Genomic DNA, 26817 nt, shown 5'->3' with positions numbered 1-26817 from the left:
GGCTCAAACACATTAACAAGTAAAGAAATTCCACAAATTAACTTTTAAGAAGGCACACCTGTTAATTGAAATGCATTCCAGGTGACTACCTCATGAAGCTGGTTGAGAGAATGCCAAGAGTGTGCAAAGCTGTCATCAAGGCAAAGGGTGGTTATTTGAAGCATCTCAAATATAAAATATATTCTGATTTGTTTAACACTTTTTTAGTTACTACATGATTCCATATGTGTTATTTCATAGTTTTGATGTCTTCACTATTATTCTACAATGTAAAAAAAAATAAAAAATAGTACAAATAAAGAAAAACCCTTGAATGAGTAGGTGTGTCCAAACTTTTTTTTTCCTCCAAAGGACCCTTCTATGAATTACATTTTGTGAAAAAGAAATAAGTAATCATGGTCTTCTTTTGTTCTAGTTTCGTGAGGGATCCTCCTTTATGGAGAGCTGCCTGTAAAGCTTCTCTGCAACCTCAAAGGATTTGCACTAGCCAGGCTCTTTCCTCACTTTTAATCAGCAACTGATTTAGGATATAATCCAGGTGTGTGCACTTTCTGGGAAATCAATGGCATTAGCCTAATCATCTGATCTATTAAGTAGGCCCACTAGAACAAAAACAAAGTAAGACATTAAGACTTCTGCCCTCAATTACTTGTGCACCCATATATTGGCGAATCAGTGGATTAACTGTATATTAAGAGAACTCTTGGCAATGGCATAGATTATCATTTACTGTATGTAACATTTGTCTACCACTGACGATTCCTAACACCTTAGGAGGAGAGGTGTGGTGGTGTAGTGTTTCATAACATCATGAGGGTTGTCATTCTTCACCTGATATTGAAGGACCTTCAATGCAGGACCGAGTGTCTCATATTCAATGCAGGGGTCTGTATTCATTATCCAGTTATCCATTTAGTGCAGCTTCAGCCTGTCACAGGCATGTGTGGTGCCCGCTTTGTGACACATTCATACAGTAATTGCATTACACTGCCATCAAAATGTTTTATATGAGGGAGATGTGATGTCGCTAAGGTTATAGTTCTACAGACTGAACACAGTGAACCATTACAGTTGACTGTATTAGTCAGGCTCATGATTGGATATATGAGTACAGGAATCATTTGGTTCTTTCATTCCTTCACTTTCTGACCACTTGCGCCCAACCTTCCTTAGTGAGCTAAAAATCCCATTGACCTCTAGGGGTTGATCCTCTGACCCTTGCCCTGCCCTCTCTTACCCCACCAGCTGTCTGTGTGCTGCTGTTGGCTGGTTGGTATGTGTCGATGAGGTGGTGGGGGGGTTCAAGGGAGATCCAGGGTAGTGCATGCATTACAGCAGGGCAGTGGAATGCGCTCTGTTTTGCTTTTTGCCTCCTGTTTGTGCCTTTAAGCAGACATAAAGGTTAAAGGGTCACTTCTTTCTTTGCCTCCTATGATGTGTGTGTTTTCAGCAGCCCCCCTCCCCAGCATTGTCTAATGTCTACTCCTCTCTTCCTCCTCCTCTAATTCTCTACAGGTGTGAAGAAGCCGCCAGTGGCTCCCAAACCCAAACTCTCCCTCTCGGTGAAGCTCTCACCTCCTCCCATCGCCCCCAAACCTGATCTTCTCCTCTCCCAGCCTTCCCAACCCTCCCCCCTCCTAACCCAACCCTCCCCTGCCGCGCTAAAGAGAGCCAAACCCGCTGTGGCGCCCAAACCATGCCTCTCCAAACCCTCCGCCCCTGCAGCCCCGGCTTCTCCCCCACCCCCCAGACCCAGACCCAGAGTACCCCAAACTCCTTCCCAGGAGTGCCGGGGGGCTAGGGATGACAGCCTCTCCTTCCTCAACTCCAGAAACGGGATCCTGTCGCAGCCCATCCTGCGCGACTTGGACTACATCATTCCTACGTGCTCCTGCGGACTCCAGGACTGCTCCCAATGCAAACGACTAGTGAATGGGAACGTTACAGAGGTCGGAAGCGATACACTCGGCTCCTGGCCTAACGGGAATGCCATGGAAAGCACTGGAACGCTGGTAGCCAATCGGCCGGGTAAAACAGAGAATGGAGACAGTGAGAAGAGCGGAGGAGTGACCAACAGCCTCCATCTCAGGTTCAAGGACAAACCCCAGAGACAGGAGGGGAAGAGGGATGGAGAGGGAAACAGGGATGAGGACAAGCTGCAGGGGAACAAAGAGGAGAGACAGAGGGACCAGAAAGGTCAGGGTGGTCAGGAGTATCAGACTGGGTCAGGGGACCAGTCGTGTAATGTTCTTGAGGTGGCAGAGACACTTACACAGACTGAGACTGAGACTAAAGCTCCTAATGTAGAACAGATATACACTGACAGCTGTAATATAGACAGCAATGAGAGCGACACAATTCCCACTCCCCTCATCCTCCCACTGGAAGTCTCCCCCATTCGCACCCCCCCTCAGACAGTCCCCCCCACCCACACCCCCCCTCAGACTGTCCCACCCACCCGCACCCCCCCACAGATTTTACCCCCCATCCTCACACCCTCCCAGGTGGACAGTAAGCCTGATAGCACCCCCTCCCACACAGACAGCAGTACACAGTGTTCCAGAATATCCAGGCTACCCACTGACCTCTCGGTCCCTGCCGCCCCCAGTAAGCCCCTGCCCGTGCCGCTGCCACGCAAGCCCCGTAAGCCAGCCCTGGGAAGGCAGGACGGCCTGGAGGCCAGCACCCAGGAGGGGGAGACAAAGAACCGCACACAGGAGGGAGAGGTGGAGGAGACTGAGGGGAGTGGGGGGAGATGTCTCACCTCAGAGAAGGAAGAACACACCCAGGGAGTGTATGACAGTCCCTCACCCTCCCAGGACCCTGAAGTTGAAGAGGAGCCTCACCCTGTGCCTCCACCGAGGCAGAAGTCCCTCTCCCCCCGCCTCCACAAAGCCATCCACTGTCCCCCCTCCCCCTATCTCAACCGAAACACCTCCCACTCTCTGGACCTGCTCTCTCAGCCTGAGCTTAACGCACTGACCTCAGAGAGAAGAGGAGGAGGAGGGGAGGAAGAAGTTGAGGACGGGTACGGAGACTTTGAGCGCTACCCCATCACCCGGAGCCTGCCCAAACAGATCAAGCTGAGCTGCCGCCCGCCCCCCGTCGGCATGACAATGAAGGCCAGCTCGGTGGAAGAGGGCGGGTCACCCAGGGCCCCACCCAGGAAGCCCCAGAGACACAGCCTGCCAGCGGGCGCCCCCCCGTCCATCACCCCCCCTCCACCCCCTCCGCACCACGCCAACACCCCCATGAGGGAGCTGCCAGCCACCCCACAGGAGAAACCAGCCTGGCGCTTCCCCAGGCCATTCTTCAGCAGGCAGAGCTCCTCCAGACACAGCAGTGGCGGCAACAGCGGAGGGGCCCACCAAGGGAAAGCAGCTCTGCTGGGGGGGAAACAGAGGGCCCAGTCCTTCTCCTCAGCTGACCTGCTGGCCCGCGCCGACGGCACCAAGAGGAGTCTCTCCTTCCGAAAGCTTCTGGAGCTGCGGCTGTCTGTCAAGATGTTGCCACGGTTACTGGCCAGAAGTGGCCAGTCTCTGCATTGTACCAGCGTGGAGCCGGATGGGGGGGAGAGGACGGTGGACCAGTCCAACGGCAGCGCGGTGGTGTCTGGTGGGGATGGAGAGGGGTTGATGGAGTATGAGAACGTTCCTCTGTATGAGGAGATACCGGAGTACATGAACCTGCCTTTCCTCAGCGCACGGCTGGGCTGGCCACTCACACACAGTCTGGACCCAAGCCAACACAGACACAGTGACTCAGATGTCTATGAGGTGCAGGATCCCTACGAGAGCCACTGCGACTATAAGCGACCCCATTCCATTGACTATGAGAGGTACAGTATGTGTGTGTTTGTGCATGCGAGTGTGTGTGTGTACTGTGTCACAGTGAGACAGAAAGTATTTTAGTATTTAGGCCAGTGTTTTTAGCCCAGGTTGTGCTTGTGTGAGAGTTAGTTTTCACTTTGCAGTCTTAGTCCCACTTTAGTGCTAAAACTATGCATTTACATGGTGGTAAGTACAATGTCAGGTACAATGTAACTACAGTGTGTGTACCATATCCATTATTACACAGTACTTACAACATAGACCAAAACGCTGTGTTTGTGTGAGAGTTAGCATTAGCATGCTGTGTTTGTACGAGTGTGAGAGTTAGCATTAGCATGCTGTGTTTGTACGAGTGTGAGAGTTAGCATTAGCAGGCTGTGCTTGTACGAGTGTGAGAGTTAGCTTCAGTGTTGGCCCTCCAAGCTGTGAATAGAGCATTGATGTGCAGCAGGTTGGGCTGTTTTCCTGTGGGTTATTTTCAGTGGCCAGGGCAGGAAATGTCTGAAAATCACAGAAATGCCACACTGCACTCTGAACAGGGAAAATAAACCTCCACCAACCACCAGCCTCTCTCTCTCTCTCCTTCTCCCTCCCACTCTCTTGCTCTCGCTTTCCCATCTCTTCCTGTCCCTCTCCCATATCTCTCCCTTTATCTCCCGTTCCCTCTCTCTCCCGTTCTCTCTCTGCCATCGCTCTCTCCCATCTCTCTTTCGGTTTTTCTCTCTCTCTCATTCTCAGTGAACCCTTTTAGCATGACTAAACGTAATTTAATATTTTGTTTCTGTATTGGACACGAAAATATTTGTGTGTATGGAAACCGTTCAATGAGTGGATGAGTGAATGGACTGGACACGGTCCTTGCTAACAAGAGTCAGGCCTTCCAACTCACTGTAATCACATTCTCATTCAAGTGTTCTTGTGTGTGTGTGTTTACATCATATATCAAAAGGCTTTTGTGTGTGTGCAGTGCACATGCATGCTCAGACCAGTATTTTGCTAAGGCACTCTGGGGCCATGAGGTAAAGGCAGGTCAGAGTCAGATTACAGGACAGGTATAAGGAAGGGCAGGTGAAGGGAAATATTAGACTCAGAGTTCAGCAGTAAAGAGCAGTATGCAACAGTCAGTTACACATATATCTGGTACTCCAGTTGGATAATATTAGTGTTTATCTATCACTGTGTGATTTTTGCCCATGTTTATTTGTGTTTCATTGTTTGAAAGATGCTTGCGTTTGTGTGTGTGTGCTTGCATGCATGTGTGTATGTGTGTGCCGTTGTGGTTGTTTGAAAGAGTGTGTATGTGTGTCGTGAATCTGTAGTGTTTCCCAAGCATCTGAGCCTGTTTAGTTTATGTAACTAGCCTCAGGCAGTAAACAAGAGGTACTCTGTGCCTGACCCAGTGTGCAGGAAGGCCTGTCTATGGAGTGAGAGAGGAAGAGAAAGAGAGAGTGAAAGGGAAAAGATGGGGGGTAGGGAGGAGAAACAGGGTATAGAGGGAAGAAGGGGAGAGAAGGAGAGAGGGAAAGAGGGATAGCTGAGAGAGAGGGAAAGAGGGATAGCTGAGAGAGAGGGAAAGAGGGATAGCTGAGAGAGAGGGAAAGAGGGATAGCTGAGAGAGAGGGAAAGAGGGATAGCTGAGAGAGAGGGGAAGAGGGATAGCTGAGAGAGAGGGAAAGAGGGATAGCTGAGAGAGAGGGAAAGAGGGATAGCTGAGAGAGAGGGAAAGAGGGATAGCTGAGAGAGAGGGAAAGAGGGATAGCTGAGAGAGAGGGAAAGAGGGATAGCTGAGAAAGAGAGAAAGAGGGATAGCTGAGAGAGAGGGAAAGAGGGATAGCTGAGAGAGAGGGAAAGAAGGATAGCTGAGAGAGAGGGAAAGAAGGATAGCTGAGAGAGAGGGAAAGAGGGATAGCTGAGAAAGAGGGGTAGCTGAGAGAGAGGGAAAGAGGGATAGCTGAGAGAGAGGGAAAGAGGGATAGCTGAGAGAGAGGGAAAGAAGGATAGCTGAGAGAGAGGGAAAGAGGGATAGCTGAGAGAGAGGGAAAGAGGGATAGCTGAGAGAGAGGAAGGGGACAGACAAAGTAGTCAAAATATAGAGAGTGACAGTATCTTATGAGTCCTCCAGATTAGAAAGGAGACAGGACTTTGGGTTTGTTTGGTTCAAAATCCAGCTGTGATAACATCTCCTGGGATAGGCTGTGAAGCCAAGATGAAAACATTAGTGACACAAACACGTTGCTACTTGTGCCACTCAGCAGACAGACCTGTATCAGCTGACTGGTGCACTGCTGCCAGCAGACAGGCTGGCTGTGGAGTCTCCATGGCAACTATGTTTAGCTGAGTACAGCTGTGGACAGAGTATTGACATCCGTGCTTCAGGCTGGTGATCATCTTAGTCCCATGGCTATAGAGACATCATGCCAATTACTGTTCCCATAAAACATTCAAAAGTCCATTCAGAAGTGTGTGTACGTGGTATGCTTGCATGGATATACTGTATGTGTAAGTGCACAGACACTCTGGCTGATAACCATGAGGATAATGTGGTGACCGGGACTTTCTGTTTTGCCTGTAGGGGCTGGCATGGATTGGACGATGCTCACTCTGAGGAGGAAGTCCACAGCTCTGATGAGGATGACAACAGCTCCACCTCCAGCAAGGAACACCTGGAGCTGTCAGAAGAAGACAAACAGGTAGCTGGCTTTCATACACACACACACACATCCTTATGTGGTTGTTATTAACTGGTGATGGTGACACAATCTGCAACACTGGCTCAGGAGGACCCGCTCGTACGCACACACACACAAACGCACACCCCGATACACAGTGGATGTGGCGGCCTTGTCAATAAGCTTATGGTAGAGCTCTTTGGATCTGTTTGCTCTGGTAGGTCCTCCAGCCATGCAGTGAGGCGTGAGTGATAACAGAGGTGATGTTACTGAGCCAGAGTAACGACAGTGATGATAGGTGGTATAACAGGAAGGAAATTGGCAGGCGTAACACGAGTGATAACGACACTATTGGACTGGCGTCATGGGTTCTGGGCCCTGTGTGTAAAACAGGTCTGGCACAGGGCTCTATGGAGGAAAGAAGGGCAGGCGGGGGATATCACACTGTGCCTGCTTGTGATGATGGAGCTGTCATTCTGTGTGAGGGGGGTTAGGGTGTCAGACATAGAGGGTTTAGGGGGCAGAAATAACTCTGAAAATGGCTGATGGCTTTGTCCTGTCTGACCCTGTGCATGATACTCTAAAAGCCTGTGTCTCTAACAAACAAACGCACGAGCACACACACACACACACACACACACAATTAGGAGCAGGAGGCCCCTTCAGTCACGCAAGGGCAAGGCCACTGTCCAAATTAAGACACCGAAATGAGACCGCCTCATTTCCATCCCAGACCACTCACTAGCAGAGAAGATAGCTGAAGTGGATAGAGAGTAGAGAGGGAAAGAGACGTGTGAAACGGCAGCTCTGCTTTCGGACATCATCTCTGTTGAGTGTCTGTTTAGAAACAGCAAATGGCCAGATGATTGTGCCTATGCATACTATAGCAGAACAGTTGAGATGGTGGGCTGCAGTGACCTGGTACGTGGAAGTATGTCTGCACAGTTTAGAATATGGCTAGCTAGCTTTTTTCATGACATTGACTGAATGCTCTGTTTTTCTCTATCTGACTGACTGTCTGTCTGTCGTTCCAGCAGGAGGATGAGGTGAAGAGGAAAAAGGTGGTGCACATCGCCCAGGAGATCATGAGCTCCGAGAAAGTGTGAGTACCCGAGACACACACACACACACACCCAATCAATGACTTTATCATGAGAATATTCCACAGAGTCGTTCTTTTGCTTAGCGGTGGGTGTCTTGTTTTGTCATATAACGATGTTTTCCACCCGCCTCCTCTCCCTCCAGGTTTGTGGACGTCCTGAAGCTTCTTCACATAGTAAGTATCAGTTAAGCCTCTGAGCTTTTGATGAGGACCATATCTGTGTGTTATCTGGTGTTACTCAGCAAGCCTTCGACTAGCTGAGCTGTGTTGCCTTTCTCCCCAGTCCCTGAGGCAGCAGTGTTCAGCAGTGGAGTTGTCTCTGATAGCACTGTTGTTGTTGTTGTTGTTGTTGTTGTTCCTGGGAGGTATTACACTTAGCAGGGTCAGTGGCAAACACTGAGACTCTAATTTGAGACTCTAATTTTCTAAATCATAAAGGAAGCCAAGGAGTCAAGCATGTATTGCTAGTTTCAACTTTCAAGTGATGGATTTTTATGGAGTGGAAACATAGGCTAGAGTTGTTTCATTATATTTAACTACCGGCTGTGCTAGCTCGCTACTCCTGCTTGGTGGGAGGAATACCGTCCCTGCTCTCTGCCTGTTGGGGTGAAAAGTGAAGCAGGTAACCGTGACGACAGAGCTGGGTGCTTTGATGTTGGTCTCAGGGGGAGGTGACAGGTGTGTGTGGGAGCTCTGATGAGTCTAGGCTTGTTAACTCACAGTGGTGGTGTTGTGGTGATTACTGTGCTGGTCTGGTATACTGGGCTGTGTCAGGCTGAGGAGGTCAACTGTGCCAGCCAGGCCAAGCTGTCCTGGGCTTGATTTTGCAGCGGAAGGTAGACTGTGTGTTTGTTTTCAATGTTTTTTTATTTAAAGGAAAAATGATTTAATCCAGCCTTTATTTGTCTCGCACAGCCTCTAAAATCTCTCTAAACTCATTTGAAATTTGTCTGAGATGGCTGCAGGGTCGACATTAGATTTCCTCTTGGGAGTCGCTTTCAGACTGTCAGAAAGGGGAATCCCAGGTACACACACACACACACATACTCAGGGTCAAGTGTCCCCCTGCCTGTCTGCCTTAAGTAGGACCCACTATGGGATTCATTTTGAATATGGGGCTGGGCATGAGAGAGAGGGAGAGAGATGAGAGATTGGGTGAGAGACACAGTAGAGTGTGGAGAGGGAGACTTAAAGAAAGAAGTCAAATCACATTCTCCAGTCTCCATGGCTGCCCCTGACCACAGAACAGCTGCTTCCTGCAGTGAGAGAGTAGAGGACCCCCAGACTTAGAAATGCTTCGGCTAATCCTGTGTGTGTGTTAGTGTGTGCCTGTTGCTATGCAAAAAGTGTTTATTTTGGTTTCACACTGAAGTCCTCCCCTATAACCTATAGGATGGTTCTCATTTGATATATTGTGTACAATAATGTGATGCATTATATTTTGACTTGACTTTTGACATGTTTTCTAGGGATACATGTTTCGGTCCTTCACACACTGCAGCTGTGCGTGTATCATTGTGGGTGTGGGGCTGTGGTTGTGTGAGAGTGTTCAGCAGGACATTGGGACCCTGCCCTGGTTGTCTCACCACTTCCTTCCACCTGGATGTGTGTGTTGGCTCACTGGGCAGTGTGAGAGTGCTGACTCAGTTGTGTGTGTGTGTGTGTGTGTGTGTGTATGATGCAGTGGGAGGCATGTTTACGAGGTGATAACCAGGTGTTCCTGTGCTGTACTGTGTAACGTCTCTCCACCCTGCAGCTGTGCGTGTGTTAATTAGTCTCCCACCACCCTGTTGTCGCTGTGTCAGTTCCCCTCATTCGTCTGTCAACATTAACCCACTCCCTCCCTGCAGGATTTCCGGGACGCAGTTGCCAAGGCGACGCGTCAGAATGGCAAGCCGGTGGTTGAAGAGCGTATTCTAACCCAGATCCTCTACTATCTGCCCCAACTATACCAGCTCAACCGAGACCTGCTCCGGGAGCTAGAGGAGAGAGTGGCCCACTGGTATGCACGTCATCATTATCAGTCACAGGCCAGCACCAGCGATATAAACCTCAACTGACCATGCCAAGCTGTGGACACCTGAACTCAGACCAGACCACAGATATGAGGTCTAACAATGACCATCTCCCACCCTCTGCCTCTCTTTCCCCTGCCCCTCTCACCGCTCTCTCTCCTGTGTAGGGGGGACCACCAGAGACTGGCAGACATCTTTGTTCAGAAGGGGCCGTACCTGAAGATGTACTCCACCTACATCCGCCAGTTTGACAACAACGTGGCTATGCTGGATGAACAATGTAGGAAAAACCCTGGCTTCGCCGCTGTGGTCCGGGAGTTTGAGGTAAACAGCTGTGTGTGTGTCAGAGGAAGTTCCTCTCTGCATAGTTGATGATAGAGTGGTAGAGTGCGTGTGAGTGTTTAGATGTAACAAGCCATAGTCTGGAGACTACATTAGCGCCAAGGACGTGGAGCTAGATTTGTGTATGTATACTGTTAATACTGTATGCAAATTTGATTGACAATTCTCCTGTACTCTGTCCCAGATGAGTCCTCGATGTGCCAGCCTGGCTCTGAAGCACTACCTGCTGAAACCTGTACAGAGAATCCCCCAGTATCAGCTACTGCTCACAGGTACACACACATACACATACACGCACAAGGGGGGGATTGCTGGAAATGCATGAATAAAAAAATGCTGTTCTGAAGAGTCTATAAAGGCCCAATGCACTGATTGTGTGATAAAAAAAAAACTAAAAGTATTTGAGTGTTTACCAGCATTTGTAACTTGAGTCTGATAATTATCTGTACAAAACAGTTAATATGATAATACTTGTGGAATATATAAATACTTGCTTGATAAACAGTACCAGTCAAAAGTTTGGACACACCTACTCATTCAAGGGTTGTTCTTTATTTTTACTATTTTCTACATTGTAGAATAATAGTGAAGACATCAAAACTATGAAATAACACATACGGAATCATGTACTAACCAAAAAAGTGTTTAACAAATCAAAATATATTTTATATTTGAGATTCTTCAAAGTAGCCACCCTTTGCCTTGATGACAGCTTTGCACACTCTTGGCATTCTCTCAACCAGCTTCACCTGCTTTAGTCATTTAGTAGATGCTCTTATCCAGAGCGACTTACAGTTAGTGAGTGCATACATTAATTTTTTTCATAATGGAACCCACTCCCACATATGCTGAGCACTTGTTGGCTGCTTTTCCTTCACTCTGCGGTCCAACTTATCCCAAACCATCTCAATTGGATTGAGGTCGGTGATTGTGGAGGCCAGGTCATCTGATGCAGCACTCCATCACTCCTTCTTGGTCAAATTGCCCTTACACAGCCTGGAGGTGTGTTGGGTCATTGTCCTGTTGAAAAACAAATGATAGGCCCACTAAGCCCAAACCAAATGGGATGGCGTATCGCTGCAGAATGCTGTGGTAGCCATGCTGGTTAAGTGTGCCTTGAATTTTAAATAAATCACAGACAGTGTCAACAGCAAAGCATCCCCACACCATCACACCTCCTCCTCCATGCTTCATGGTGGGAACCACACATGCGGAGATCATCCGTTCACCTACTCTGTGTCTCACAAAGATATTGCGGTTGGAACCACAAATCTCAAATTTGGACTCATCAGACCAAAGGACAGATTTCCAACGGTCTAATGTCCATTGCTCGTGTTTCTTGGCCCAAGCAAGTCTCTTCTTATTATTGGTGTCCTTTAGTAGTGGTTTATTTGCAGGAATTCGACCATGAAGGCCTGATTCACACAGTCTCCTCTGAACAGTTGATGTTGAAATTTGTCTGTTACTATTTTTATTTTGTTCCACCTTTATTTAACCAGGTAAGCCAGTTGAGAACAAGTTCTCATTTACAACTGTGACCTGGCCAAGATAAAGCAAAGCAGTGCGATAAAAACAACAACAACACAGAGTTACATATGGAATAAACAAAACGTACAGTCAATAACACAATAGAAAATCTATATACAGTGTGTGCAAATGTAGTAAGTTATGGAGGTAAGGCAATAAATAGGCCATAGTGCAAAATAATTACAATTTAGTATTAACACTGGAATGATAGATGTGCAGAAGATTATGTGCAAATAGAGATACTGGGGTGCAAATGAGTAAAATAAATAACAATGTAAATAACAATATGGGGGTGAGGTAGTTGGGTGGGCTCATTTCAGAATGGCTGTGTACAGGTGCAGTGATCGGTAAGCTGCTCTGACAACTGATGCTTAAAGTTAGTGAGGGAGATAAGTGTCTCCAGCTTCAGTGATTTTTGCAGTTCATTCCAGTCATTTGCAGCAGAGAACTGGAAGGAATGGCGGCCAAAGGAGGTGTTGGCTTTGGGGATGACCAGTGAGATATACCTGCTGGAGCGCAGACTACGGGTGGGTGTTGCTATGGTGACCAATGAGCTAAGATAAGGCAGGGATTTGCCTAGAAGTGATTTATAGATGACCTGGAGCCAGTGGGTTTGGCGACGAATATGTAGTGAGGGCCAGCCAACGAGAGCGTACAGGTCACAATGGTGTGTAGTATATGGGGCTTTGGTGACAAAACGGATGGCACTATGATAGACTACATCCAATTTGCTGAGTAGAGTGTTGGAAGCTATTTTGTAAATGATATCGCCGAAGTCAAGGATCGGAAGGATAGTCAGTTTTACGAGTGAAGGAGGCTTTGTTTTGACGAACATATCAAGACTGTTTCAAGGACAGCTTTTTTCCATCTACGTAACATTGCAAAAATCAGAAATTTTCTGTCCAAAAATGATGCAGAAAAATTAATCCATGCATTTGTTACTTCTAGGTTAGACTACTGCAATGCTCTATTTTCCGGCTACCCGGATAAAGCACTAAATAAACTTCAGTTAGTGCTAAATACGGCTGCTAGAATCCTGACTAGAACCAAGAAATTTGATCATATTACTCCAGTGCTAGCTTCCCTACACTGGCTTCCTGTTAAGGCAAGGGCTGATTTCAAGGTTTTACTGTTAACCTATAAAGCGTTACATGGGCTTGCTCCTACCTATCTTTCCGAGTTGGTCCTGCCGTACATACCAATACGTACGCTACGGTCACAAGACGCAGGCCTCCTAATTGTCCCTAGAATTTCTAAGCAAACAGCGGGAGGCAGGGCTTTCTCCTATAGATCTCCATTTTTATGGAACAGTCTGCCTACCCATGTGAGAGACGCAGACTCGGTCTCAACCTTTAAGTCTTTACTGAAGACTTATCTCTTCAGTAGGTCATATGATTGAGTGTAGTCTGGCCCAGGAGTGTGAAGGTGAACGGAAAGGCTGGAGCAACGAACAGCCCTTGCTGTCTCTGCCGGGCCGGTTCCCCTCTCCACTGGGGGTTCTCTGCCTCTAACCCTGTTGCAGGGGCTGAGTCACTGGCTTGCTGGTGCTCTTTCATGCCGTCCCTGGGAGGGGTGCGTCACTTGAGTGGGTTGAGTTACTGACGTGATCTTCCTGTCTGGGTTGGCGCCCCCCCTTGGTTTGTGCTGTGGTGGAGACCTCTGTGGGCTATACTCGGCCTTGTCTCAGGATTGTAAGTTGGTGGTTGGGGATATCCCTCTAGTGGTGCGGGGGCTGTGCTTTGGCGGAGTGGGTGGGGTTATATCCTTCCTGTTTGGCCCTGTCCGGGTTTTCTTCGGATGGGGCCACAGTGTCTCCGGACCGCTCCTGTCTCAGCCTCCAGTATTTATGCTGCAGTAGTTTATGTGTCGGGGGCTGGGGTTAGTTGGTTATACCTGGAGTACTTCTCCTGTCTTATCCAGTGTCCTGTGTGAATTTAAGTATGCTCTCTCTAATTCTCTCGTTCTCTCTTTCTCTCTGAGAACCTGAGCCCTAGGACCATACGTCAGGACTACCGGGCATGATGACACCTTGCTGTCCCCAGTCCGCCTGGCCTTGCTGCTATTCCAGTTTCAACTGTTCTGCCTGCGGCTACGAAACCCCCTACCTGTCCCAGACCTGCTGTTTTCAACTCTTTAATGATCGGCTATGAAAAGCCAACTGAGAGACCTGAGCCCTAGGACCATACGTCGGGACTACCGGCCGTGGTGACTCCTTGCTGTCCCCAGTCCGCCTGGCCTTGCTGCTATTCCAGTTTCAACTGTTCTGCCTGCAGTTATGGAACCCCCTACCTGTCCCAGACCTGCTGTTTTCAACTCTTAATGATCGGCTATGAAAAGCCAACTGAGATTTATTCCTGATTATTATTTGACCATGCTTGTCACTTATGAACATTTTTGAACATCTTGGCATGGTTCTGTTATAATCTCCACCCGGCACAGCCAGAAGAGGACTGGCCACCCCTCATAGCCTGGCTCCTCTCTAGGTTTCTTCCTAGGCTTTCGCCTTTCTAGGGAGTTTTTCCTAGCCACCGTGCTTCTACACCTGCATTACTAGCTGTTTGGGGTTTTAGGCTGGGTTTCTGTACAGCACTTCGAGATATTAGCTGATGTAAGAAGGGCTATATAAAATAAAATTGATTGAAATTGATTGATTTGTTGCGAAATAGGAAGCCGATTCTAGATTTAACTTTGGATTGGAGATGCTTAATGTGATTCTGGAAGGAGAGTTTACGGTCTAACCAGACACCTAGATATTTGTAGTTGTCGTGTCGATTCGAGTCGGGCAGGCGGGTGCAAGCAGCGTTCGATTGAAGAGCATGCATTTAGTTTTACTAGCGTTTAAGAGCAGTTGGAGACCACGGAAGGAGTGTTGTATGGCATTGAAGCTCGTTTGGAGGTTTGTTAACACAGTGTCCAATGAAGGGCCAGATGTATACAAAATGGTGTCGTCTGCGTAGAGGTGGATCTGAGAGTCACCAGCATCAAGAGTGACATCATTGATATACACAGAGAATAGAGTCGGCCCGAGAATTGAATCCTGTGACACCCCCATACTTGAACTCTGTGAAGCATTTATTTGGGCTGCAATCTGAGGTGCAGTTATTCGAATGAACTTATCCTCTGCAGCAGAGGTAACTCTGGGTCTTCCTTTCCTGTGGCGGTCCTCATGAGAGCCAGTTTCATCATAGCTCTTGATGGTTTTTGCAACTGCACTTGAAGAAACTTTCGAAGTTCTTGAAATTTATCGGATTCACTGACCTTCATGTCTTAAACTAATGATGGACTGTCGTTTCTCTTTGCTTATTTGAGTTGTTCTTGCCATAATATGGACTTGGTCTTTTACCAAATAGGGCTATCTTCTGCATACCAACCCTACCTTGTCACAACACAACTGATTGGCTCAAACGCATTAAGAAGGAAAGAAATTCCACAAATTAACTTTTAACAAGGCACACCTGTTAATTGAAATTCATTCCAGGTGAATACCTCATGAAACTGGTTGAGAGAATGCCAAGAGTGTGCAAAGCTGTCATCAAGGCAAAGGGTGGCTATTTGAAGAATCTCAAATATAAAATATATTTTGATTTGTTTAACACTTTTTTGGTTACTACATGATTCCATATGTGTTATTTCATAGTTTTGATGTCTTTACTATTATTCTACAATGTAAATAGTAAAAATAATGAAAAACCCTTGAATGAGTAGGTGTGTCCTAACTTATGACTGGTACTGTATGTTTTCCAGTTTCTTGAAATACTTTGCAAATGCAACTTATTTCTATGTGAACCTAAATGGTCTATTCATTCCTTTTACATTTTAGTAGACGCTCTTATCCAGAGCAACTTACGGTAGTGAGTGCATATATTTTCAATTGAACCCACAATCCTGGCATTGCAAGCGCCATGCTCGACCAACTGAGTCACATTATCACATCACATCTTCACAAACCACTTGATGTTTCAATGTACTCAATTCCTGTATTGTGCATTGTTTTTCTTCATGGAGATGGAAAGTCTACAGGTACAAACCTAGATGAACAGCCTATGTAAAATACAGTAATGTACATTTACATTAAGTGGTTTGTAAGGATTGTAAATTAATACTACACTAAAAGTGGTTGTTTTCCATGTTATTTGATCAATACAAATATTTAATTTGATGTGGATGTTTTGCCCATAACTTTGCACCTTTTGATGTAAATGTTTGAAGAGGGTTTGTTATTTCTGGATTCCATTAGAATGACAATCGCAGAGAAAGGGACGGGGCACCAACTCTTACAATTCCAACGATTGAATACTACAAGATACTGTTCTTAATTATACAACTACCCTTTTCTGCCAAAGCAGAGATGCTTAAAAAATGTTTTTGCCTGTGCTGCAGAGGTCAATATCGGTCCGCTAATACTAACAAAGGCCCAGTGCACTACTTTTGTGAAAAAATAGTTTTTTAAATTTGTATTTATATATATATATCTTTTTTAATTGTATTATTATGATTTTTCAGGGGGTGCTGCAGCACCCTCAGCACCCCTACTTCCGACTGGTATGGTGCTGTGGCATCCCATGGACCCCACTATTCAGTGCACCGGCAGCACTCTGCCACCTAGTGGACACAGAGTGTAACAGCAGACACAGTTCTCTACATGTATTTTTTATTTATTTTTATATATATACTGCTTATGTAAAACATACTGTATATAGCATGATTTAGTGTGATCTGGGACTGATGTAACTTCCTGCTCTTCTACAGATTATCTGAAGAACCTTCCTGAGGACTCGTCTGACTACAAAGACACACAGGGTGAGTGGAACAATGTTGATTAGGCTGTGTGTGACAATGTCTGGTGTGATGCCATTCTCTCTCACAGACACTCTCACAGCATGTTAATCATAATGTTGGCTCTTTTGACCTTACAGCTGCTCTATGCATAGTGAAGGAGGTGGCCAACCATGCCAACGACATCATGAAACAAGGGGTGAGACATCACACCATGTCCATCCACATGAGAATTTGGCCAAAGGCATCCCATGAAATGATCTCTGACCTTGGTCTATCTATCGCTATCTTTCAGGATAACTTTCAAAAGCTGATGCACATTCAGTACAGTCTGAACGGACAGCATGAGATTGTTCAGCCGGGCAGGGTGAGTGTCCAGCACTATAGCACACACACACACACACACATACACACCTGTGATCTCATCTGTTGTGATCACTTATTGTCTCCAGGTGTTCCTTAAGGAGGGTACTCTGATGAAGCTGTCCAGGAAGGTCATGCAGCCACGGATGTTCTTCCTGGTGAGTACTGACTGAGGCCCCTGGGGTAGTGGAGGTCTCAGTGTGATACCTGACCCATTACTGTTACAGTTCTGTAGTTGATTTAGAGTCAAGTCTGTAATAGTTCACTTCGAACATAGTCTGTAGACTAGAACATTGCCCCCTAAGTATCTGTATGTTGATGTGGTGTGTGTATCTGTCTCTCTCTCCCTAGTTCAATGACACTCTTCTGTACACCACTCCAGTTCAATCTGGTCAGTATAAACTCAACAGCATGCTCTCTCTGGCAGGCATGAAGGTGAGTACAGACAGGGTTGAACACACACATTGACCCTGGACAATACTCTTCTAAAGTCACATCTAAAACATTTGTCTATTGTGTTCAGGTGAGTAAGCCCAGTCAGGAGGCGTATCAGAATGAACTGAATATTGAGAGTGTGGAGCGTTCCTTCATCCTGTCTGCCAGGTGAGTACCTGCTCACTGATACACCTGAACACCTGAAGGTGCTACCTAACATTACGGACATTCTGATGAGTTAACCTGGGGAATGTTATGGAAGTTTCTGTTATTGTTTCTGCCTGGCAGCTCGGCCACAGAGAGAGATGAGTGGCTGGCGGCCATCGCCACGGCGATAGACGACCACACCAGGAAGAAGATCACCTTCATCTCCAGCCGGAGTCAAGAGGAGGTGAGGCAGTGTGCGTGTTTGTGTGAGTGAGCATGTACCGTGCTTGTAGCATGTGTTGTTCCAAAGTAGCTCATTAGACTGACTGAATATGGTTACACTCCCAGTCTTTACCATAGTCAGTTTAGTTTTGCTACAGTCCATTTGTAATGGCTGTAATGGTCTCTCTCTGGGTAGGCTGATGGTGTATGTGACAGTGGGGCCCCGCTGGGTTCTAAGGCCCCTATCTGGATCCCAGACCTGAGGGCCACCATGTGTATGGTCTGTACCTGTGAGTTCACCCTCACCTGGAGACGCCACCACTGCCGAGCCTGCGGGAAGGTAAGGAAAGGACATGGGCCCTCATTTACAATGGCTCACCACTGTACTCCATAGTGTGTGTATGTACGTGTGTGTGCATGTGTTTGTGTGTGTGTGTGTGTGTAGGGGTTTTCTCACTCACTGTGTGTGTATTGCAGGTGGTGTGTCAGACGTGCTCGTCCAATAAGTTCTATCTGGAGTACTTGAAGAACCAGCCGGCTCGTGTGTGTGACCACTGCTTCGTCAAGCTGCAGGAGAACAGTATGCGTCTTTTACATGAATACATATTAAATATTAAAGTATTTTAGCTATTTAAAATATTAAAGAAGGTAAGTAATGATTTAAACCCTATGTTGTTTGTTATTGTAAATTCACAATGTATGTCAGAGTTTGTAAGTGCTGTGTGTTTGTGTGTTTCCTAGGTGACCGTGTTGCATCTGGGGCGCTGTCTCCTACTGGCAGATCCGGGGGATTCTCTTTCTCCAGGAAACAGAAGAAGATCCCAGCTGCTCTCAAAGAGGTGTCTGCAAACACAGAGAACTCCTCCATGAGTGGCTACCTACAGAGGTCAAAGGGCAACAAGAAGCAATGGAAGAGGCTATGGTTCGTCATCAAGAACAAAGTCCTGTACACCTACGCCGCCAGCGAGGTAACACACCTACGCCACTCTAGTCACATTTGTGTGTGTATGTATGTGTGTGTGTGTGTGTGACATGTGTCTCTCTCTCTCTCTCTCTCTCCAGGACGTAGCCGCTCTAGAGAGCCAGCCTCTGCTAGGCTTCTTCCTGCGGGAGGAGAAGTGTGGCCCTTTCCAGAAGCTGCAGTTTAAACTGTACCACAAAAACACCCTGTTTTATATCTTCAAGGCTGACGACATCCCCACTGCACAGAGGTAATGGAAGTTCCCTTTGGTTTAGGGATCAATAAAGTATTAACCAGTCAGGAGGGGACCATGCTATAACAGATAACTCTGGAGCGTGGGAGGGGGAAAGCATTCATATAGTTATTTTATGAATATAACGTTTATTGATGAGTTTGTTTGTTTCCCAGGTGCCCTTTCAGTAAAGTTCAATAATGTTGTGTTTCTCAATTTTCTCTCAGATGGATAGAGGCTTTCCAGGAGGCCATGATTCTTTAACACCTTAACCAGTTAGCTCATGTCCTACCCCTGGAGCCAGTTGAAGGACACCTTTTGATCCTTGACCTCTAGACACGTCAGGGGTCACCAGCTCAGGAAGCACTCCCCACACCCGAGCCCTGATGAACTGGTCTGGCTGCCCAGCAGGAGACCCCAGAGTCCCAGTGGTGTGAAGAGCAGACCTCATTGTCAGTGATGTGAAGAGCAGACATCATTGTCTTTCTGATGGAAATATGGACTTTGTGTCAGCTCTACATTACATTCATTCTAAATGTTGGGATCCGTTGAAAATGTGCCCTTGGTCCAGCCTTTCAAACCACCCTGCTGTCAGTGGAGTTCTGAGGTTATGGGCGCATTGAGCCTCACAGGCTGCAGATCTATCTGCTCTGGATCTTAGATGGAACAGTTATGTGTCACAGCTGTCGGTCAAAGGTCATGTCCTGAAGCGTGTGTGTGGGTGTGGAAGTGTTAACAGAATTAATGTCTGTGGACAGCCTGCTACTTTATACAGGGGTTCCCACGGTCCACGAAAAGCCTTGAAAGTCATTGAAAATTATTTGATGTAAATTGCTATTGATTTACATTATCCTTGAAAAGTTAAAGGATTTTGTGATTTTCTTTGGGAAATGTAACATATTGTAAGAAAAGTTTAAACTGTAATATTGATGAATTATGGAAAATGGAATGGTGATTAGAGTGTGAACCTTGCATGATGGGATACCAGTTACAAAGAAGGGTGAGAAAGCAGTGTATTCTCTCTGAATAGGGAAGCTTCTCTGGTGCGCTGCAGGGGGTTGGATTCAACTGTGAAAAAACAGGGTGCCACAGAGACACAGGAGATGAGCATTTTGCTCCTTAGAAATATAGCAAAATTACAGGGGTCGGTTTATATTGTTGTTCTCTGTTAGGCTTAACTCAGTACATCTACCACATGTATAATGCAGTATACTGGATAAAACTGGAAAACGACAAATATTTTACACACAACCTATAGAACAAATGCATTTTTAAAGAGTATTTGTTAGACTCCAACCACAACAGAAGTGGTGCTTGGGTAATATGTAGAATTGGGAGAATAAAATGACCCTGTTTTTTTGTAAAAGTCGAGAGCTAATATTTATATAGAACTGTACATTTCTCACTGTCCATAATTATGTGATTTTAGAAATATGATTTATTTGATAACAGATAGTATCTTTGTCACTTTTGTAAAAAACATGAGAAGTAGCTACCTTTTTTATTGTATGCCATGATGGTTGTAAAAGCACATGTTGTAGTTTGTTTTAAACTGCCACAACAGACTTGTTGGATTCATTAGGATGAATCTTTTAATCCAGGCCTCGTTTGTAAAAAATAAAATAAAAAAATTAAGTGGACAGATTACAAAATAATGTTTGTTTTTTGAGCTAGACATGGAATGGAGAATGAAATGTATCCCTTAGGAAATGCTCCCTAGCAATAAAGTAACATCCAGACAGTGCCTTAAATATTCTCAGTTATCTTGTAATAATATAGATACAGAAAATTGTATTTAATTATGTGGTGCATTGTTTAATTCACTATTCTTTTGAATTAGGATATTATATTATCACAGTGACTACATTGGCTGGCCATCTGATATTAAACAGTGTAAATATCCATTATGTATTTTCATTGAAACTTGTTTAGAGTTTACATTTTGTACTTCAAATGTACTAATCAGGTTGCAGTACTGCACCATTGTGACAAGTGGCCTTATGGGAAATTAAGTTTATAACACAGAGAAGGATTAGGGATAACTCAAAACAGATAATATTTTATAGTGACTAAATGTCCCTCCATTCTAAAACACAATCACTAGAAAGCCACAGTGTCTCTCGTCTGTAAACAATATATCTGCAGAACTCAGGCACCACTTTTTAATAAAACCTCTGAAAGTGACTTTGCATCTTGACTTAATTTCATGCTTTGATACATCAAGGGATGAGGGAGTTAATAAATCTTTCAGCCTCAGATTACTGTCACTGAGTAATTTTATTGCATTGTACTGATTGATGTGTGGGTGCAGGCATGTCTTTGTGGGTGTGGATCTTTGCATGTGTGTGCATGTGTGTGTGTGTGTTTGAGGTGTAAGTGTGTGTTTAAGTTTGACACTGATAAAGAAGTCTCCCTCTGCTGTCTTATTTCTGCTTTGAGCTCAGTGATCAAAGCGCTGTGTTGAGGGAGATAAGAGTATTTGAAAATATGACTCATATTTACCCCCAACTCCAACGCCCACTCTCTGTGGGTTTACTCAGCTCTTTTCTTCCTCTGAATAAGATAATTCTGCATATGTACAGTGCCTTCAGAAAGTATTCATACCCCTTGACTTATTTCACATTTTGTTGTGTTACAGCCTGAATTCAAAATTGATTAAATATATATTTTCTCTCTCATACATCTACACACAATACCCCATAATGACAAAGTGAAAACGTGTGTAGACATTTTTGGAATTGTATTGAAAATGAAAGACAGAAATTTACATAAGTATTCACACCCCTGAGTCAATACATATTAGAATCACATTTGGCAGCGATTACAGCTGTGAGTCTTTCTGGGTAAGTCTTTAAGAGCTTTGCACACCTATATTGTACAATATTTGCACATTATTCTTTTTAAAATTCTTCAAGCTCTGTCAAGTTGGTTGTTGATCATTGCTAGACAGCCATTTTCAAGACTTTCCATAGAATTTCAAGCTGGTTTAAGTCAAAGCTGTAACTAGGCCACTCTGGAACATTCAATGTCGTATTGGTAAGCAATTTGTCTTTTAGGTTATTGTCCTGCTGAAAGGTGAATTTGTCTCCCAGTTTCTGTTGGAAAACAGACTGAACCAGGTTTTGCTCTAGGATTTTGCCTGTGCCTAACTCTATTCTATTTATTTTTATCTTAAAAAACTCCCTAGTCCTTGCCGCCCCTAGTCCTTGCCGATGACAAGCATACCCATAACATGCTGTAGCCACCACCATGCTTGAAAATGGGTGGTACTCAGTGATGTGTTGTGTTGGATTTTCCCCAAACATAACGCTTTGTATTCAGGACATAAAGTTAATTTATTTTTTGCAGTTTTACTTTAGTGACTTATTGCAAACAGGATGCATGTTTTGTAATATTTTTATTCTGTACAGGCTTCCTTCTTTTCACTCTTTCATTTAGGTTAGTATTGTGGAGTAACTGCAATGTTGTTGATCCATCCTTAGTTTTCTCCTATCACAGCCATTAAACTCTGTAACTGTTTTAAAGTCACCATTGGCCTCATGATGAAATCCCTGAGCAGTTAAACACTATTATTAAACACAGATTGAGTCCATGCAACTTATTATGTGACTTGTTAAGCACATTTTTACTCCTGAACTTAGGCTTGCCATAACAAAGGGGTTGAATACTTATTGACTCAAGACATTTCAGCTTTTCATTTTTAATTAATTTGTAAAAATGTCTACAAACATAATTCCACTTTGACATTGTGGTGTATTGTGTGAAGGCCAGTGACACAAAATCTGTAACACAGCAAAATGTGGAAAAAGTCAAGGGGTGTGAATACTTTCTGAAGGCACTGTATGTAAGTATTTTTTTTAATGTATTACTATTATCCATATTTTAGTAGCATGTTATTATAACTAATTGGTATGTTATTACATTTAGCTTCTAAAGAGACTTGAAACAGGACAGTTAGCTTCTTGAATGTTTCTATAATAGTCATCACATTTAGCTCCCAAGTAAGAGACACTTGAGAAAAGACTGTTAGCATGGTTGCATTATTTTTATTTATTTATTTTATTTACAATAGGTTACCCGGCCTGTCATCAAATTGTTTTCTCAATATTGAGACACTTCAAAATGGACAGTTAGGTGGTAGCATTTTCTTACTACGGTGTTCTATGTCTGTCATCACAGAATAGAAGAGAAACAGTGCTTGAAACTGCTTGAAATGCTGTTCATAGACTACTGCTTGAAACAATGGGCGGAATTGTTGTGGACCAGGGAGCGTTTCAGCACGAATGTATTTACATGTACAACAGTGTCCTATGCCCAAATCAGTCCCGTCTGAAAATGGCGGAGTATATACATGTCGTTCGAAGGGCTTTGGGACAGTTAGGAGGTCACGGTGGTGTGAAAGGCTTATTTGTTCAGTTATTCAGGTCAGTATAAGAGCAATATAACAATTATGTGCTTTGTAATCTATAGAGGTGGTTGTCGTTACTTTCAATGCATTTACTCGAGAGAAATAAGCGTGGTCCCGGTCGACAGGCAACCTGCTAACTAACTTGCCTTTCCTAACTACTGTAGCTGGCTAAGTTGGTAAACAAACGGACTCACTGCTCTGTTTAAAAGCTCACGCTCTGTTGAATATTCATTTAAACGAATAAAAAAAGACCAGTGTTTTAACATGGAACTGTTTCAAGGCTACTTGATTGTGTGATCTCTGATCTCTATCCAGTCTGACAAATTAGACATAGTGCTAGTGGATGGGCTAATGGACTAGCTGGCTAGTTATCTTACTTGTGGTGACTGATTTTGTTACAGGGCAAATGATGTGAAAACGGGAGCGCTGATTGGCGTGGACAAGTATGGAAACAAGTACTTTGAGGACACACGCTACTTTTTTGGTAAGGTCAAACAGACCGAAACTAATGCCCCCATTACCAGTAATGGCCGTAGGCTATGTATTGCAGTGAGGATCATCATATTATCTCTGAATGTAGTTAGCGTAGAACATTTTATATTTTCCATATGGGGTTGATTGGTCAGACTATGGGGAAATCAAGTAATAGAGGTGTGGTAGAGAGGGCTGTTAAAGACCTGTAGTGTACTCAGAGTAACACCTCTCCTCCCCTCCTTGTCAGGTCGTCACCGCTGGGTGATTTACACTACAGAGATGAATGGAAAGAACACCATGTGGGAGGTGGATGGCAGCATGGTGCCCGCTGAATGGTAAATACATCTTACTTAGTTTGACACAGGTAGAGTTGCCTCTATCTCAGTGACTGGGCCATTGCCATGTTGGAGATATTGGCCTTCATAGTAAAATTGCTGACCTAAAGTTATGGATATGGAATTGTAACAGATCTGGGTAGTACTCATTGAGTTGATGTACTGGTGTCTTAATGATGTTTTTACCGTCTAGGAACCTTCTATTGATGAACTAGCCTATTGATGAAATGAGTACCTGATGCTAACTCCCAATCTTAAATCTCCTCAGGCATCGCTGGCTGCACTGTATGACAGACAACCCCCCCACCACACACCCCCCTACGCCCAAGAAGTTCCTGGCGGAGGTCCACCAGTTCAACGTGAGTGGTTCGGCCCAAGCATACGTGCCCTACTCCACCACCCGCAAGAAGATCCACGAGTGGGTGCCCCCCAAGGCTCAGTGACCCAGCTGTGACCCGACCTGACTTTCAACCTCTGACCCGTGACCTTGTTCTGTAAATGATGAGTGTGATTTCCTGTGTGTGCATTCACCAGCACATCTTTGCTTCTAAATAAAATCTAATCTATATGGACACTGACTCAGTCTTTGTGTGAAACTGTGGGCTGTTATGTCACTAGTGACTAGTTGGCTGACTAATGACCAGCTCTCCACGAGTCTGACAAAAATGTTAGCAACATGAGTTTGTCTGAGAGGTTTTTTAAGACTGACTGAGACTGGCCCATTGCTGAGGGGCAGATTATTAGGTAATATTTTTTGCAGTTTCTCTGAGGGTGTTAGTCTGATTTGTGTGTGTGTGTGTGTGTGTTGCAGACAGCAGGATATTGCTGAGCTGAGAAAAGTCTGCAGTATTTCACATGGGGTTACTAGGAGCATGTCTGTGCTGACTGGCTATCAGATGACCATCACATCAGGGTGATAGTATGGGCAGGGTGTCACATTCACACAGGCAGACAGACACTCACACCCAGCTCCTGTCCCTCTGTCCTCTCAGGGACTCTGCTGCGCTATGAGAGGTGAGTTGACTCTTCTCGGCTTGTGGCCCATTCTGGACTACTGACTGAAGGTAAAAGTTATATCATAGCCATATCCCAATATATAAGCAGTGTTTCTCAATCTAGTACCAATCTGTGAGTTGGGCAGACAATTCTCTACCCCACGGGGGGCCAGTATGAAAATGTATGCACTCACCAACTGTAAGTCGCTCTGGATAAGAGCGTCTGCTAAATGACTAAAATGAATGTGAAGTTAAGACTATAGTTTGACCATCCTTGGTGGTGCAGAAAAGAAATACTGTATTAGTCCCTGGTTAATCTTTTCATATGGCATTTAAGTAGATCTTTGACCATAGCACTGGGAAAAATGCCCAGTTTATCTACTTGTAGGTGTCATAATAGCTATTCTACTGTAGTCTGTACCATAGTAAGGACATTCATATTTTCAGAAGCAGCTTGTTTACTCAGGGTTTACCGGTATGCTAACGCTGCCTTTGCTTCCAGCGGTCCGGGCTGTTAGATGAGAAGGTTTACGCTGTCAATGCTATTTGGCCATGGGGTCAGTGAAGAGGAAGAGGATGAGGTCAGTCTCTCTATCCCTTTCTATGGCTGTTTGAATCATTTTTAAATGCCCCCTCACTGAACTGACATTACTTCAGTGCTTACTTCAAGGGAGAGAGGAAGGAAGGATGTGTGTTAAAGGTCCAATGCAGCCTTTTTTATCTCTATATCAAATCATTTCTGGGTAACAATTAAGTACCATACTGTGATTGTTTTCAATTAAAATGGTCAACAAAAAAAATAAGCTTAGTTTTTTATTTATTTTTACAGTAGTTACATAGCAATAATAAAGTAATTTGATATTTTGATATCTAGATAGATAGTACTTATACATTATACATAGTGTTTTCAGTCATAACTATTATAGAACATGAGCTTTTAAACCCACCCCTCAGCAACTCTCAGTCCATCCCACCTATCTCCATAAACCGCCCTCTTATGATTTCCATGTGCCATATATTTTTCAACTGTGCTGTGATGTTTCACATAAATTCTGAACCTGTCTAATCGCATAGTATATACAGATTGTAAGATACATATTTTTACTAAAAGTGTTATTATATTGTTGATTGATTGACAATGGTTTTCCAAATCTACCAACAGTGCTATTTGGAGGGTTAATTTGAGATAATTGTTGTGATTTTTCAGCCATTCTTGAATCTGTGACCATAAACATGAAAAATTGCTTCTTAGCAAAGATCAATTTCTCAAGCAAGAATTTTGCTAGCACTCTCTGGGAGTGGTCTGAGTTGGGAGGGGAACATTTTCAGCTAGCTGTTATTGGCAGAGAGGTTTGGAACTATCTTTCTTATTGGTCCAGTAACTAATTTACCAACTGGTGATGTCACCAGGCAGGCCAAAACTGCATCCCACCAAAACATGCTGAAATTTCAGGCGGTCTTTTCAAACAGCTCTTACACTAAAAGGGCATTGTCATAATTTTCACAATTTCACAGTATTATTCCAACCTCATAGTGTGGAAATATATATAAAACACAGGAATATCACGTTTTTGCCTGCACTGGGCCTTTAAATAGTTATTGGAAAGGGGCCACATCATTTTCTCCTTTATGCTTTCTATCACTCTCAGGAAGACCTGTAATGACTGATCCATCCACCTGGGGTCACTGTGTCCCCTGATTTATTCTGCAATTGAAGTCATAGTCGGCATTCCACTCACACCTCAGCTATACCAAAATTCAGTCAAATGAAATTCATGAGCACTTGGCTGTTGTTGAGAAGCTCTTTGTTAATGTGAAATAACATTGCCACAAGTCAGCAGTTCTAGAATGGGACGGGCTATCATTTGGAAGCTAGTCACATAGGCACCAGGAGGGGACCGGGGGACAATCTCTTAATGATCCTGAGTAATCTTTTGGCGCCTTGCGGCAGAGCTTTATCGCCTTGACTGGAAGGTGTTTGAAT

General features: G+C 44.7%; 2 protein-coding genes across 2 annotated transcripts in view; both read left to right on the top strand.

The window, feature by feature from the left end:
• Window positions 1-20879, top strand: part of LOC123481826 (FYVE, RhoGEF and PH domain-containing protein 6-like) — a 28682-nt gene extending 7803 nt beyond the window's left edge. Inside the window, exons 2-20 of the mRNA XM_045206942.1 lie at window positions 1516-3838; window positions 6403-6520; window positions 7534-7601; window positions 7745-7775; window positions 9452-9603; window positions 9784-9940; window positions 10143-10230; window positions 16235-16285; window positions 16402-16460; window positions 16557-16628; window positions 16714-16782; window positions 16976-17059; window positions 17148-17227; window positions 17348-17450; window positions 17625-17768; window positions 17906-18008; window positions 18170-18396; window positions 18491-18639; window positions 18849-20879. Of these exons, the coding sequence (XP_045062877.1) occupies window positions 1516-3838; window positions 6403-6520; window positions 7534-7601; window positions 7745-7775; window positions 9452-9603; window positions 9784-9940; window positions 10143-10230; window positions 16235-16285; window positions 16402-16460; window positions 16557-16628; window positions 16714-16782; window positions 16976-17059; window positions 17148-17227; window positions 17348-17450; window positions 17625-17768; window positions 17906-18008; window positions 18170-18396; window positions 18491-18639; window positions 18849-18885 (4115 nt within the window). The 3' untranslated portion in view covers window positions 18886-20879. The remainder of the gene's footprint in view (window positions 1-1515; window positions 3839-6402; window positions 6521-7533; window positions 7602-7744; window positions 7776-9451; window positions 9604-9783; window positions 9941-10142; window positions 10231-16234; window positions 16286-16401; window positions 16461-16556; window positions 16629-16713; window positions 16783-16975; window positions 17060-17147; window positions 17228-17347; window positions 17451-17624; window positions 17769-17905; window positions 18009-18169; window positions 18397-18490; window positions 18640-18848) is intronic.
• A 2050-nt stretch (window positions 20880-22929) lies between these two features.
• On the top strand, window positions 22930-24410 carry LOC121579015 (NADH dehydrogenase [ubiquinone] 1 alpha subcomplex subunit 12). Its single transcript, XM_041893305.2, has 4 exons — window positions 22930-23045; window positions 23431-23513; window positions 23751-23838; window positions 24107-24410. The coding sequence occupies exons 1-4, from the start codon at window positions 22957-22959 to the stop codon at window positions 24279-24281; spliced, it is 435 nt and encodes a 144-aa protein (XP_041749239.2). The 5' UTR covers window positions 22930-22956; the 3' UTR covers window positions 24282-24410.
• Window positions 24411-26817: the final 2407 nt, after the last annotated feature.

This window comes from Coregonus clupeaformis, chromosome 24, assembly GCF_020615455.1.
Source record: "Coregonus clupeaformis isolate EN_2021a chromosome 24, ASM2061545v1, whole genome shotgun sequence".
NCBI classification, from domain to species: domain Eukaryota; kingdom Metazoa; phylum Chordata; class Actinopteri; order Salmoniformes; family Salmonidae; genus Coregonus; species Coregonus clupeaformis.
This window is presented reverse-complemented; position numbering and strand designations above follow the sequence as displayed.

Coding starts and splice junctions, on each gene's coding strand:
- LOC121579015 (XM_041893305.2), top strand. CDS start 22,957: ATGGCGGAGTATATACATGTCGTTCGAAGGGCTTTGGGACAGTTAGGA. Junction 23,046..23,430: donor TTATTTGTTCAGTTATTCAG/GTCAGTATAAGA, acceptor ATTTTGTTACAG/GGCAAATGATGTGAAAACGG. Junction 23,839..24,106: donor AGCATGGTGCCCGCTGAATG/GTAAATACATCT, acceptor AAATCTCCTCAG/GCATCGCTGGCTGCACTGTA.